General features: G+C 43.7%; 1 protein-coding gene across 16 annotated transcripts in view; it reads left to right on the top strand.

Moving 5' to 3' along the window:
- madd (MAP-kinase activating death domain) overlaps window positions 1–15,094 on the top strand; it is a 41,929-nt gene extending 26,835 nt beyond the window's left edge. For 9 of the 16 annotated variants that reach the window (XM_070966134.1, XM_070966117.1, XM_070966178.1 and 6 more), the window contains 12 exons: window positions 416–536; window positions 1,941–2,003; window positions 2,994–3,114; window positions 3,247–3,352; window positions 3,446–3,556; window positions 3,640–3,747; window positions 3,846–4,010; window positions 4,101–4,173; window positions 4,734–4,840; window positions 8,256–8,325; window positions 11,306–11,352; window positions 12,396–15,094. In XM_070966134.1, the coding sequence (XP_070822235.1) occupies window positions 416–536; window positions 1,941–2,003; window positions 2,994–3,114; window positions 3,247–3,352; window positions 3,446–3,556; window positions 3,640–3,747; window positions 3,846–4,010; window positions 4,101–4,173; window positions 4,734–4,840; window positions 8,256–8,325; window positions 11,306–11,352; window positions 12,396–12,509 (1,206 nt within the window). In that variant the 3' untranslated portion in view covers window positions 12,510–15,094. The remainder of the gene's footprint in view (window positions 1–415; window positions 537–1,940; window positions 2,004–2,993; window positions 3,115–3,246; window positions 3,353–3,445; window positions 3,557–3,639; window positions 3,748–3,845; window positions 4,011–4,100; window positions 4,174–4,733; window positions 4,841–8,255; window positions 8,326–11,305; window positions 11,353–12,395) is intronic. The other 7 variants (XM_070966211.1, XM_070966194.1, XM_070966186.1 and 4 more) reach the window with 3 other exon arrangements.
- Window positions 15,095–15,120: the final 26 nt, after the last annotated feature.

The following is a 15,120-nucleotide window of genomic DNA, read 5'->3' as shown; positions in this document are numbered from 1 at the left end:
TTCCCACTCCTGAAAGACTACATCAGCTGCACAGTCCCTTTATGCAGACAGCTGTCTGCACAGTCTTTCCACTGTGATCAGTGATCATTTAAACTGTGATCACGATCAAAGTTTGCTTTGTTTGACAGTCTGAGGCTGCGTTTCTGTCTTTAACGGCATTATGATGACTTGAACAGTCAATGGATTTTCAGTAGTGGTTTGTGTTTTAGTAAGTTTGTCATTGTGTTATGAATTATTAATTGACTGTGCTCAGGAACTGTTACGTCTAGATTAGTGTCTTACATGCCCATACATTGCTCATCTGTTCTAACCAACCAGCCATCAAAGACAGCTTCATCAATACTCAAAATACTTGAAACGGTATTTTTTGTCAGAATGCACTTGCTGGATCATGAACGCTGTCCTGCTTCCACAGGGAAAGACCCACACACTGAAACCAAGTGCTAAAGATCATGTACACGCTATGGCCAAGGGGCCGCCTGCGCAGCCCATGGAGGACATCAGTATGAGGATTTACCTTTGTGAAGGCCTGCTGGGTAAGATCTGCTCTCCACTTCTCTGCTTCCTTTCACAGCTCAGTCAGACAGCTGACATTTATTCTGATTCCTCTGTTCTTAGAAACACTTTGTGTGATTTGAAGGTGTATTTTCTCATTCCCATACTTCACTAGATCGATCTGCACTGCTTTACTAACATTATCTTTGGCAAACATTAAAAGTCACTTCCACTAATCGAACTGTTGCTAGATGTCGTGACCTTTCACTCACTACAACTTGTGCAAGCTCTTACTTTAGTTTGACCATCAGTGTGACCACAGTGAACTTTCACTAATCGTGACAATAGTTATTTTTAAGAGTAAAAAGCAGAAGTCAGACATGTGACTACCAAGAAGTGATGTGATGTTCATTATGAAACTGTGAGCTGAACATGTGTTAGAAGGTGAAAAGTTACACCACGATGTGTTCTGACCCGAACTGGGCTGATTATACGTAGTGATGAGTTAACCCTACTGAGAGAAGTGGGCTGTATTCACTGCAAAAACTCTGGAAAACAAGAAAGAAAGAAAGAAAGAGGGAAATGTGACATGAAATAACCTAAATTATCTGCCACCTGTTTGCTTTTCAATCACAGTACAGTCAGATTAAAAACAGGTATATTTGCCTGGATACAAAGAAATACTGACTTTGACAAATCAGTTCGATCAAACAGCTTCAGAACTCTGGAAATTCTATTTTCAAGCATTAATCTCCATAAGAAGTTATAATATCTTATTAAGATAATTAAGTACAAAAAAGCTTGAAGCAAGTGAACATAGAAACCGCCTGCTCAGAAGAAAGATCTTATCAGACACATAACAAGCAGTAGTACCTCGATTTAAGATATTTAGTCTTACTTTTATTTCCATTTTTGTAGTCTCTGAAAGTTTGGCAAAATGGATTCAAGAATATGTATGTAAGGTGAATGAGAAACAGTTAACATCAAAGGGAAGGAAAAAACCAGTATGAATGCTCGATCTGTCATTTTAAGAATATTTATTTGCACTGTGGAAAGTCACGACTGCAGCTGCTGTAAATACATCACAAGTGTTTAATTCAGATTTTAGGTTTAACAAAGCAAAGTTGTGTTAATTTGATATTCTAAGTCTTTGCCATGTAAAAGCAAGAAGCGCTTAAAATCAGTTTTGATCACAGCAACAAGATTGTTGCTCACCTACTTGACTGCTCGACATGTTTAAAAGTGACATTGTGCTGTAGTTGATTAATCAGTGAGTAAATGAGCGCGACGTGTCTGTCTGCCCTGGTTTTCGTTCCTCCGGTGTGGTTCTCGGCTCGCTCTGCTCTTGTTTTTTGCCATTAAACCTCCTCACCTCTTCGCCTAACCCCCTGCTGCTCTCACTGCTTCTCGTCCCTCCTGCTGCTCCTCCTGGGAAATTCTTCCAGGCCGCGATAAGAGCTCCGTTTGGGATCAACTCGAGGATGCTGCCATGGAAACCTTTTCTCTAAGTAGGGCTAATCTCTTGGCTTTGCCCTTTTTCCAATGTGTGTGTGTATGTGTGTGGCTAGCCATTGTTCAGCTCTGTGTTTATTCTTTGATGTGATGGGACTTTTTCCTGTCTGTTGATGAGCTGCTGCACCTCTGTGTTTCTTCACATGAGATCGGGGTGAAAAATAGAAGCAATCCTGCAGAATGTGCTCACTTTCCCTCTCAGTGTGTGATTTCCTTTCACTGTTGCTCTGACGTTTATTTTAATTTCTGCTCAGCTGTGTTTTCAACCACTTTCCTGACTAGCTTTCACGTTGCACTGAAAGCTCAACATTTCATGGATTTGCATATGGGATGAGTGCATGTTGCCTTCAAGTGCTGTCAGAAATTTAACGCGAGGTTGAACACACTCACACGAGCCACCAGCTGGTAAATGAGACTGGGAAACGTCTGACAGTACAAGTGCAATATGTTTTCAATAATTTTGTGGTTATTTGCAGCTTAATTTCTAAATTAGTAGAGGAAAAGTTCTTTTCCCCAGTCCAGACTGTGCCTTAAAGGTTACAAAGAGCAGCACTTGAAGGCAGCATCTATAAATGGAACACTGCTCTCAAGAAAAAGGATAACTGCTGTCAAAACAATTTAAGTCAAGCTTTTATTCGACCTGTTAGCTGTGAGCCTCCATCATGCTACAACAAGCATCATTCTGTGTAAGTGTAATTTGCCTAATTGACTCTGTTGTTTTTCCTGCATGTCCACGGCGTGTGACCTCTTGGCTCAGTTTCTGAAAGCAGACTTTGTTGAAATGGAGGAACATCAGTACCTCATTACATACTGAAACCTTGTAGTAACTGTACAGTGTGACAGCTGGTTATGTAATTAGCTGGTCTGAAAGAGTGCATGCTTGTGTCTGCGCACGGTTTGGGCTGTCTTTGAATGCATCGGCTTCGTTGTTGACGAACTTGTCCAGCTGTTTCAGGAGCTACATGTGTCCATCTCCGTGTGCTCAGGTAAGGAGCGCTCCACGCTGTGGGACCAGCTGCAGTTCTGGGAGGACGCCTACTTAGACGCCGTGATGTTGGAGCGTGAGGGCATGGGCATGGACCAGGGACCCCAGGAGATGATCGAAAGGTTGAGCCTAGCTGACGCTCAAATGCATGCTTTGTTACTTTGTTGTTTTTGTTTTCACAGTTGGTAGATAACTTTGTGATTCTGGTCCTGGACTATTAATTCTTGCTTTCTGCGTTTTGCTCATCGACACAGATACTTGTCGTTAGGAGATCATGACCGCAAGCGTCTGGAGGACGATGAAGACAGACTTCTGGCCACCCTGCTGCACAATATGATTGCATACATGCTAATGATGAAAGTACGGACGGCATCAGTTCGTTGAACTTTGACGTTTTATTGCACCTCCAGATATCTCAACCTTTGTTCCCTGTGGATGTTTTTCTTTGTTTAGTTGAACAAAAATGACATCAGGAAGAAAGTGAGGCGTTTGATGGGGAAGTCCCACATTGGCCTCACGTACAGCCAAGAGATCAACGAGATACTGGACAAACTGGCCAACATGGTGAATATCTGGCCTTTTTTGAGTTCAGGCAGTTCAGCCGATGTTCATTATATGTAATTATCTGTACTGAACTGTGCTTTCAGAACGGCCGTGAGCTTCCCATCAGGCCCAGCGGGAGCCGCCACATCAAGAAGCAAACGTTTGTTGTGCATGCAGGCACCGATACCACAGGAGACATCTTTTTCATGGAGGTGCGCAGAGTCTTGACTTTAAGTGTCCTTCACGATGATACAGAAGGCATGTTGAAGCCATGTTTTCTAATATTCAACGTCACTCGTCTCTGGTTCAGGTTTGCGATGACTGCATCGTCCTGCGCAGCAACATCGGCACAGTTTACGAGCGCTGGTGGTACGAGAAGCTCATCAACATGACCTACTGTCCCAAGACCAAGGTGCTGTGTCTCTGGAGACGCAACGGCCAGGAGACGCAGCTCAACAAGTTCTATACCAAAAAGGTGAGAAACGGCGTGCCTCTGCATCCTGTGCTTTCATTCGCCTCAGGAAACATCGATTAGAAATTCATGATTTTCCTCTCTGCGTTCTAGTGTCGTGAACTCTATTACTGTGTGAAAGACAGCATGGAAAGAGCTGCAGCAAGACAGCAAAGCATTAAACCAGGTATGGACCGAGCGAGTGGCTGTGCCCAAGTGTCCTGCTTTTTCTTTTTTCTTTCTTTTTGTCGTTCTTTTTATTTCTTTATAGCTTTCCGAAAAGAGGCCGTCCAGCCTGCACTTTGAATGTGTACTAGTCTGATCTCAGGGAGGACTGGGCATAGCTTCTGATGAGACGTTTGCACGTTGAGAAGGTGTGAAACACCTGGTTCCAGGGTCGAAGCTAAATATATCTAAAGCAAAGCAGGAGAAAGGCAGAAAATATCGTCCTAAGATCGGTCATTTATTTTGAAATGACGAATAATAATGACGTAGACTCAGTTTGAGTGTGATTACACATTAATAAAACAGTCTCGAATGTAATTAATTACACTCCTGTTGTTCATTGACTTCCTTCTAAAAATTCTGTCATTATTCTAGTATTGTGGAGTCTGTTTAAGACTTAAGAATAAAATCCACAACTAGGACAAGTTGAAACGTTCCCGCCCCACGTCCCAGCAGTGCCTGATGTCTTTTATTTTTGATGCATGCAGTCATCTGAGTGTTTTTGGGTGTGGTCTCCCTCAGGTCCAGAGCTGGGCGGAGAGTTCCCCGTCCAGGACATGAAGACTGGTGAAGGTGGACTGCTGCAGGTCACACTGGAAGGAATCAACCTTAAATTCATGCACAGCCAGGTAAGAGGCCAGCACCACAGCCGAGAAACTGCTTCTCATCTCACGAGGGCATGACACGAAAATCACTCATGATGGTTCAGAGTTCATCCCGTCCTTCTGTCCACCTTTCTGCTCATCTCTCCTGTTTGCCTCATTTCCTTTCATCTCTCCACGTCTTCCTCTATTGTCATTAAAAATAAATCTCAGTAGTCAAACTGTTAGCGATGACTGACGGCATCTTTGATTGGCGTTAATCGTACCTGACGTTAATCCCTTAGAGGAAGAATTCCTGTTTGTGCTTTTTGCTTTTTTTGGATTTGCTTTTTTTTTTCAGTTTCAGTTTGTGTTTGTTTGTTTGTGCGTGTGCGTTCATTTGCATGCATGCGTTTCCCGAAAAACGATATTGACACATCCTTCCACACAAGCTTCTTTTGACATCCGTGGTGCTCAAACCTCATTGTTCATTTCCTGTGTGGGAGGAGATGAAGTGTTAATGTGTGTGTGTGTCGTGCATCAGTGGTAAGCCGGATGACCTTGAGCAAAGACTTTTCATTAATAATTGGCTATTTAATAGCAACTTTCACATTTAAGTTTGGACCCTTGAACATCGTCCTGTGTTGTCTTCTCATCTGCGCAGGTAGTCGTAGCCGGGGTTCGTGTGCGTCTTCAGGTTCATTAGAGTGTGAAGCTGTGATTGAACAGTGGATAGTCTGAGAAGTGACCGTGTTGAAAGAGCAGGGACCCTCTGCAGACAGTTCAGACATGCCGAGCAAAAGAGTGAGGGCTTAACAAAGAGCAAAGAAGATTCAGCAGCGAGGTTCCTCAACGGACGTCCTGCATCTTTAAACTGATTTCTCTACAGCAGAAGTAACTTGTAAGAGTCAGTTCACCCAAATTACAAAAAAAATAAACGCCTTCTTACTTCAGCCCTCTTGGTTTGTTGCCGAGTAGACAGTTGTGTTTGAAATTATTGGTTTTTGAGAAATTTGAGATGTTTGGCTGTTTAGAGCTCTCTGCCTCCAGCGCAGCACAATGGAGCTGAATGGAGTCTCGTCTGCGGCGCCCACAGAAAGTATTCTGCAGCAGCAGCAGCAGCAGCAGCAGTGTCCTGGTTTCTGAGGATCCACAGACCTCACAGCTATATGTGCATTAACCAGTCACAGTGCAGCTGGTTCCCCATCATAATGTTCATTTAAAGTAAGCCTGCAACTTGCAATCATTTATGTCCTCGAGTAGTTTGCTGATTATTTTCTAAAATAATTGTTTAGTCCATAAAATGACAGAAAACAGAAAAATTTCCACAATTCACAAGTTGACATACTCCAAATTGTTTGTTGATATGCAGTTACATATCACTGATGAGAGAGAACAAAAGCAAATAATTCACTTTTGAGAAGCTGAAACTGATGAAAAAATGACTTCATCAATGATCACAATAGTACATTTTCAGTCAGTGAAGTCATAGATTACTGGACTAATCATTTCAGCTCTATTTTAAACTGTGTTTGCAGATCTAATAAAAAATACTCACAATAAATGCAAAAATCATTTGGGATGACTGGATTTTCAAGCTGCTCTAATTAGTATTTTTATATTAACAACAGATGAAATGAGTTAAGATTCAGTCCCTCTCAGCTCTGCGGAACCTTTCAGCTCATTGTTTTGAGTTTACAGCTCACTACTTCACTGCTTTGGTTCACTCAGCGCTCTTCATAGCGTTGTTTCGGCCTCTGAAACCCATTTCTACAACCTGTCCTGCAGACAGAGTTAGCAACTAGCTGACAGACAGATGGTTTCCTCGGGGGTTGTGAGTCAATATTGGACACAGACTCGCGTATTGGACAGACAGACGACTCCATGTAAGTGACTGCTGCTCAGCTCTGTGTCTGCTGGATGCACAGATAAGCAGCTATGTGCTAAACCAAATTAAATATTATGTTTAGAACTTGTTTCTGCTTCCCCCAAATGTCCAAAAAGTCAGGTAATGCAGGTTTAAGCAGAATTCTTCATCGCTGTAAGCGTCGCTAATAAAATTCCATTACTCTCTATTGTAAAACCCAAACTTTCTGCTCGGCCCGACGAAATGGATTTTCATAATTTGGGTGAACCGACCCTCTAACGTGGATGCTGCTGCGCTCAGTCGCTGTCATGATTACTGCCTGCTTTTTCTTGCTGCTTCTGCTTTTTCTGCCTCAGGCTCTTTTGGCCAAAGTTGAGTTTTTGCGCTTCATATTGCAAAGAGTGCCACTTTGGAAAAGTTTTTTCATTACCATCCCAGCAGAATACAGTTAACAGTTAAGACTCCACATTTCTAGAACAACTGATTGGGAGTATTTGCAGATCAGCTGGATCGTTTTTATGGATTTTGAATAGAACAGTGTCACCAAACCCTCAGCAGCAGCTTTATTTATATCTCTAGAGTTTTCAGGAGCGAGCGCCGGGTCGGGTCCTGTGCCGCTCTGCAGTGAGATGGTGTCGGAGGTGACATTTATACGTCGTAGCGGGATTTTCTGTCCGTCAGTGACTGCCCTCATTTATCTGTTCTGCTGTGTGAGCAAGTGGCGTTGGTGCCAGCCCTTGTTGCTGGAGGAGGAGGCATGGAGGGCTCTGGGGGACTGAGATGTTTAAAGTCCAGGCAAACAAAGGTGAATCCAGCTCTCAATACCCTAGTCAAACCTCTAGTCCTCTCCTATTTCTTAGTTTTCGGGGCTGGTTCCTCTTGTGACGGTTATTTATTTTTTTTTTTTTCATATTGGCTCTGGTTAGCGCCCTCTCCTCGTGTCGTCGAGTGTTTGTGCTCTTCTGTCGATAATAATCCAAACCATTTCTCTCCCATGCTCTCTCCCCCTGCAAGGAGCGGAAGGTACACAACCTCTGCTGTGTTTGCTTATTAGCAGTTACATCTTATTGGGTTCCTTTTGTTTCCTCTGTCTTTTCTTTTAACTGTTGTAGCTGTATGGCAAATCTAATTTTGTGTCCTCGTCTACATTTTTATCTGTAACTTCCATGTATGCATCATATGGGCCAAATTGCATCTCTGAGCATAAAAAGAAATGTGCCTTTTTTTTTAACTTCCTTTGCTGTTTTCCATCCAAATATAACTAGAAATTATTCCAGTTCTGATACGCTTCATTAATGAAACGAGTCACGTTGAATTAGTTTCGAGCTTTGAGCAGACTAAATGCATTTCTCCTCATTTAACCGTCGCCCATGTATGCGTTTGATCATGGAAACTTCTCATAGTGTGCTTTTCTTTTCTTTCGTCAGCTGTTAAAAGCTTGCACTCCATGTGTAGTTGTTTTATTTTTACCTTTCATACTGAATAAAACAAGTTTAACATGGTTAATTTTTAAATATGAAGTGTTTACTTTTCATCCAGTGTTGTTGAGTTAATAATGTTCTGTCTTTGTTTTGTTTGTTTTTTGTTTGTTTTTAGGTTTTCATAGAGCTGAGTCACATTAAAAAGTGCAATACAGTGAAGGGAGTCTTTGTCCTGGAGGAATTTGGTAATTACACCATCTATTGATTCTAGGCCTGTACTCGGCACGGCAGTAACTCAGCTTCATGGCAAATGTATTGACGAGAGCTAATAAGGGTTCACTAAATTGGATGCTCGCTCTCCTGAGGAGGCACTGATGTCTTTAGGTGGTGGAGGGAGTGATGAATTCTTCAGAGGACCTGGTTTTCTTTAAATCTCATGGTAGCGTTCCAGCGACATTTCATTGGGTTGATGAAGAGGGATGAAGCTGGTGAGGGAGAGAAGCTCGTACAGTGTTAAACAGAAGTGTGAGGACAGGAAGGACAGGAAGTGTGTTTTTGCATTTTACAACCTAAAGGCACAAGTAGAAGTTAAAACTAAGATACTCCTTCAAAAGAAGCAGTGCCGGTTCTTGTGGTACAGCCTGATGCACAAATTAATGTGTAATAAAAGAGAAATCTAATAAAAGTACTTTACAGGAGGTGAAACAGATTTGATCAAATTTACAAGTCAAAGCAGAGATTCACACGTTTCTAATGTGAGCAAATATCACGACAGCTGAAAGATAAACGTAGAGTTTGCTGATATTCTGCATAAATCTCCTTAAAAAAGACCAGAGCTGCTGAAAACGTATGGACTGTGAATCCACAGCTTCATTTATCTGAGCTATGAAAACACGTCAGTGAGTCACACTGTTACACCGACGTGTCCCTTCATCGCTCTGAACGCACACTGGAGTTTATTTTGGGTGGATCGCACAGAATGTGTATTAATCCACCGCTGAAAATAGTCCCAAACAAAAGCACTGTTTACTCCTGTTTGAGGAAGATTGCTTGAAACTGCAGCGTTCAGCTGATTCAGGAAATCCTTTTGTCCCTTTAATATGAAGCTGCATACGTACCTGCACAATGCTGCAGAAAAAAACGTCCTTCTTCCTCTATCAGGTAGAAATTCACCATTAATTTATGAAAAAGCTTCATTAAAAAAGAGTCAGATACACCAAGTAGAAGACAGTATGGAGGGCTTGTTTGGAGCTCACTGCCTCTGTGTTTCAGTGAAGGGAGCAGGAGTGTGAAGGGTTAGCGCTCTGTTTACATTTCTAAGGGGAAGTCAACAAAGATGGCTTCCAGGATGGCGCTGCAGAGTGAGGCCGTCAGAGGTTTCAGGAGTCGAGTGCCGGGCTGGGTTACTGTCGTGTCTCTGTGCTGCTTTTGTAATGTTGCCCTCATCTTTGCCACTATGAAAACCTTCATTCTCCAGCAGGTAAAGTGTTGTCACCTTTCTCCTTTCTTATCAACTAATTCCGTGCAGAGTATTTCCTCGCTCGACCCTCTTCATCGATGCATCTTTTCCTTTCTTGCACCACCACTCTTCCTCTGCTTCCTTCATCACTGGCTTTTCATTTCGGAGGTCACCCCAGACTCCATCTGTCACGTGCTCTGTCATCCTCTGATAGTCTGAATCTCAGCCAGCGGAGATCTCTGGTGGGGCTGATGATGCTTTTGGGGGGTGTTGAGCTGAGGGGTTTAACATGTCACATCTGTCCAGATCTCAGCCTTCTCATCTCCGCTATGGGTTCACAGTTACTAATGAAAAGTCAATCTGTCCTGTGGACAGTGACGCGGTCCTGGGTCAAAAGATTTTGGCCTCTTGTAGCTGCTTTTCTGTGATGTTTTCTACCTTTCAGTTCACTGGGGGAGGAGGGTTTAGGGAGGGGAGGCTGCCCCCCCCCCCCTTTTTTTTGTTTTTTTATTGTGTATTCTTCTTTTTCATATTTGAGACTTTACAACCTTTGCAGTCTCTTGTTGTAAGACATTTGTGTTTTTATTTGTCCATTTTGTGGGCCATGAACGTCTCACCAACAGTTCAGATTTAATACTTTGTCACATATAAACATAACTCACCATTCACATAGTCAGAGTATTAATATGCAGTATGAAAAACAGCCTCTTCGTTCAGTGCTTTTTCTTTGTTTTTACTGTTTTTACACATTGCAGATTGATATTGGCGGCATTACACACATGAACGGACACATGTGGTCAGAGAAACGAGTGCAAACAGCAGAGTTTGTCTTTGCAGCCTTTTCCTGCGATGCCAGCTTTGCACGCTGTCGGCGTCCTCTCAGCAGCTTCACGAGGTGTTCACAAACACTCAGAGAATACCGTCGGAAAGCTCCTGACTCAGCCTGAGAATGTCTAACAAGGAGTCCGAGCTTTAGGAAAATTCCCAGAGCGAGGACGAGTTTGTTACGTGGTGATTTCTGAGGAGGGAAGCTGTGATGAGCTTATGCTCTGCAGCAGAGGGAACTGCTGGTCTTCTTTACCTGGAGCGGTCCTGATGAGAGCCAGTTTCACTTAAAGATGCATTCAAAGCTCCTGAAATGTTCCAGGCTGATTGGCCTTTAAAGAAATGATGGACTGTCATTTGTCTTTACGTAGTTGATCAGTTCTTGGATCACTGCAGAGGTCAAATAGAGCTGTTAACTGAACACAAACACTGCTGATGCTCTCAAACACATTAACAAGGCAAGAGGCTCACCTGTGAACTGAAGACCATTCCAGGTGAACACCTCGTGAAGCTGGTGATGCAAACAGTGGCTGTTTTGACGGATCTAAAATCTAAAACATGTTCTTGCTCGCTACACAAATCCATGTGTCATTTCTCACTTTGAATGTCTTCAGTATTGATCCACAATGCAGAAGATAACAGAGTAAAGACAAACCACTGAATGGGAAGCTGTGTCCAAACTTCCAACCTTTAATGTCTTTCAACATAACCAGGCTTTAACAGCAGCCTGCTGCTGAAACCTGCAGAATGACCCCCCCTCGCTGTCGTCACCCCCTCTGTCTAAACGTCAGCTGACTGTTGAGGTGGACTCTTCTTGGCCCACGTCCCATTTTACACCTTGTTGAAAGTCCACCCCTGTAGTCCCCAAAGCTCTCAAACAGTATCTCACTGAGGTTCCTGCTGCCTTTGAATTCTTTGTTTTGTCTCTTGCACCGGCATAGTTCCTGAAACTAAAGAAGTGGTGATCCACAAGTACAAGACCCCCATGGTGAGTCCTCGCTTCTTCTGCCAGAGTCAGTACTTTCTTACCAGTGCATGTAGAGTGCTAGTGAGACGCAAGGTGTGCAGAACGATGTGTGCCTCGACATTAACATCTGTAAACAGCAGCAGCCCCGTGGAGGACTGAAAACTGAGGCCATCGTCTCTGAGACGGAGGCAGTTTGACTTCCTGTTTTCAGATTACAGCACCTTTTGAGACTTCTAACTCAATGTAAGATGAGCACTGATTTTAAAAATGCACGCGCCTGCACCAGCGTGGTTGTAGATAAGGAGATCTTCAGGAAAAGTAGATCTATAGAGCAGTTATTCAATCCTCTGGCTCGATGAGCACGAAGTAAACTGAGCACGACCTCCACTGAATACTTAAAACTTACTCGAAACGAGAGGTTTCAGCAGCTGTGAGACCAGAGAGTTTATTGCCTTTAATGACCAGTGAGCTCATAGGTTACATCACAAAGACATTTCAGTGCACTGACCAATCAGCAGCTTCCATCGGCAGAGTTCAGGCTCACTTCAGCACACATTAAAGGAGCCCTGTGGAGTTTTATTGTGAGCAAAAGTCCATTCCTGTTTCCATTCCGTGTTACGCGCCAATCGTGTGTCTCCTCGAGCTCTAACAAACATGCTGAAGTCATTTCCTTCCTCATTAAACATTTGCGGAGCTGATTTTTGAAGCGTTTGCGTGCGTTGCTTACATCCGTGCTCGCAGTCTTTAGGAAATTGCTGCACGTCTTCTTTACTGTCCAGCTGTCGATCAGCGTGAAGCTGCAGGAATGTGCGCGACGACGCCAGCGTGCACAACAAAACAGGAAGCCGCTCACAGAAACGTGGCTCCACGCCGTTATTAGTGGTCAGAGAACTCCTCAGGGCGCCTTTAAATGCTGAATTATGCAACAGTCCTCATTCCGGCAGCGTTCGGACTGACCGGGAGCCTCTCGTGTCGCTTTGATCCTCGTCCTATGTTTAACTGTACACAGATGTGACCTCACACCTGGGCCTTGTCGTCCTCACACTTGTTTCCTCCTCCTGCAGGCACATCAGATCTGTTACTCCGTCCTCTGCCTTTTCTCCTACGTGGCGGCAGTGAAGGGGAAGGAGGCAGAAGGAAAACCCAAGATTCTGTCACCGAGACCCCTTCCTAGCTAGTCTACGCCCCGTGCCCTCTCCCTCTCCACCCCCGCCCCCCTCCCCATCTTCGGTGTGCCTCTACTTGAAATGGCATCTCAGCTCTAAAACCACAGACTCCTGACAATCCCTCACTTTACTCTAAGCACACACCCCCGCTCCCTCCTCCTGTACATACAAGCCTAAGACCCTTTTTCGACCCTGTTGTGTAGACGTGTTTGCTCTGTATTGTCGTGTAAATAACTTCCAACGCCTCATTGCCGTCGTCCTGATGATCATACCAACTAGCTAAATGTTTGCCTGCTCCTGAACTCGGGGGGAGCGACTCCCCTCGAGCTCCTCTCGTCAGCGTGAAAGTCTTCTATCGCTCCGGCTGCCAAGACCCAACTGTTCTTACTGACAGGAGGAGATGTGAGGGATGGCCCCGAGGCACAGAGTGCATGCAGGTCCCATGCACAGCCTTGACAGTTCACTACAGAGTCGCGCCCCCCACCCCCACCCCCCCGTCTCCATACGACTGTGTGAGTTATTCTGTGATATGTGGTTACTGTAAAGTTCCAGTCTGTCCAAGTTAAACCTGGTGAAACATCCAGAGACCCTCTTGTAGTGCAGGATGTCCCATACTGAAAAAGCTACTGTAAACTGCACCAGAGCACCGCATGTAAACGCTTCTTCAAGTGTTTGAACCCTAAAATAATGTGAGTGGTCTCAGATGTGTTCTCTCGCCCTATATCGGCCCGCCAGGCTGAATTACTGTTCTAGTTCTACTGTAAAACTTCTCGTCTGTGGTCTGCTGTTATCAATTGCATGTTATTATGAGGATGAAAAATAAATATTATATATATTTCTATATATAGTATTTATTTAATATATACATATATTGACTGTACATTTCTCTGGAAAAAAATGTTACAAATTGTTGATTTGCTAGATGTGCAATACTTAATAAGTAGTTAGCCATTGCCAGAGCCAGGTTTTCTTAAGTTAACTGGCGTTCACAGGGTGACGAATGTAAGGAAGACCTTTTTTTTTTCTATAGTGCATATTGATTGAAGTGAATATGATGATTTCAGTTTAATATGACTGTTTAAAGTTTGTCTGTTGAACTCTAAAAACGGCTGCTGCGTTGCTCTCCACAGGAGCAAGCTTTGGAGCATTTTGCGCTCAGGCCACGCCCCCAGTCAGTGATGTCACAGCAGGTGTTTTAAACAGCAGCAGGTGGTGCAGGTGAACGTCAGGTCAGGTGTTGGCACAGACGCTACAGTAACTTTTCCATTTGGATTTAGTCTGAATTGTTTGTGGGACTGAAATGAGGTAGAAAGCAAACACAGCCGGCTCAGACCAGCGTTACACCGCAGTGTCCGATGTGTGACCACGGGCGGCGCTGTTGCGTGGTCGTTATTCAGTCTTTACAACAGGTCGGCAGTAAAGGATCACACTTTACGTTGATGGTGACCCATTGCCCGTCATACGTTTGTTGATCTCAACCTGGAAAGCTTTTAAAAAAATGCTGCATCCAAAAACTGTCAGACGTGTCGACATCAGCCTGGAGATGAGTCAGAACAGCGACTCTGCAGTTTAAGAGCGAATGAAACCACAGAAGTCAGACATTTATGACACAGACCATCAGAAAATGTGGCTTATTGTTTGTGTAAATTGGGGAAAGCAGCCTTGCAGACAGAAACTTGCAAACAGCGACCACCTGTGGTCACATGAAGGCTGCAAATAAAATTATGGTTTGGTCTGGAAAATAGACGTAAATAGAATCTATTATTTCCCAGAGTCTACGTTGACTCATTAAAATTTGTGTTGCGTACTGTTGCTCAGCTTTAGACTTAAAAAAGTGTCACATCTGAGAGGCTGAATACAGAATATTGTGTGTTGTTAAGGACAATTCACGCCGTAACCTGCTGAGGAGAAACACCTGCTCTGACGTCGCGGATTCGCTTGTGACAAAAGCGCAAAATCCTCTGAACTGGCAGCAGCAGTTTTGCGTCCTGTGATCGATCTTTCAGACGTGTTGAAGCCCACAGCCGTGGCCAAGTCTTAATGTTGTTTCTGTGATAGTAAAGAACAGTTGAATCTGGTCCCATCGCTGGCCCATTACCTTCCACCGTGACGAGTGTGTTTGTGTGTCTGTGTGTGTGTGCGTGCACATGCGTTCATGTGGTGAACAGTTTCCCCAGATCAGCAATATATCGGTACAGCTATATCACTGGAAGATGCTTTTGTTTTGATTCTGACATGCTTGTGTTTTTAGTCATTTAACTGTGCAAAGGAAAGTAATCAGTAGGATATTCAGATGCTGTTGCATTAATGAAAGCCGCCACGCACGCCGGCGTGAAGAAGACTGAACTGGATCTGCCGCAGCTCCAAAACCCGTTTGGTCGGAGAGAATGGGACACAGCTCTTTCTGCTTCAGTTAAAAGGACATTTTTTTAAACTGGATTATTGCAACTCATCTCTGTCATTGTACTAGCCAGCTGCTGTAACGAGAGGGAATACATGAAATGAGATGCCGAGTGTAAGTATTCCAGTATTTGACAAAGTATTTATAGAATATGTACAGCTTTGGCAATATAATAAAGTTGTCGCATACAAAGCTCGGTGCAGTTCATGTTTTGTCATTTTC

This window comes from Chaetodon trifascialis, chromosome 1 (genome assembly GCF_039877785.1).
Source record: "Chaetodon trifascialis isolate fChaTrf1 chromosome 1, fChaTrf1.hap1, whole genome shotgun sequence".
Taxonomy (NCBI): Eukaryota; Metazoa; Chordata; class Actinopteri; order Chaetodontiformes; family Chaetodontidae; genus Chaetodon; species Chaetodon trifascialis.
The sequence above is the reverse complement of the archived record's forward strand: the minus strand, read 5'-3'. Positions and strand labels throughout refer to the sequence as shown.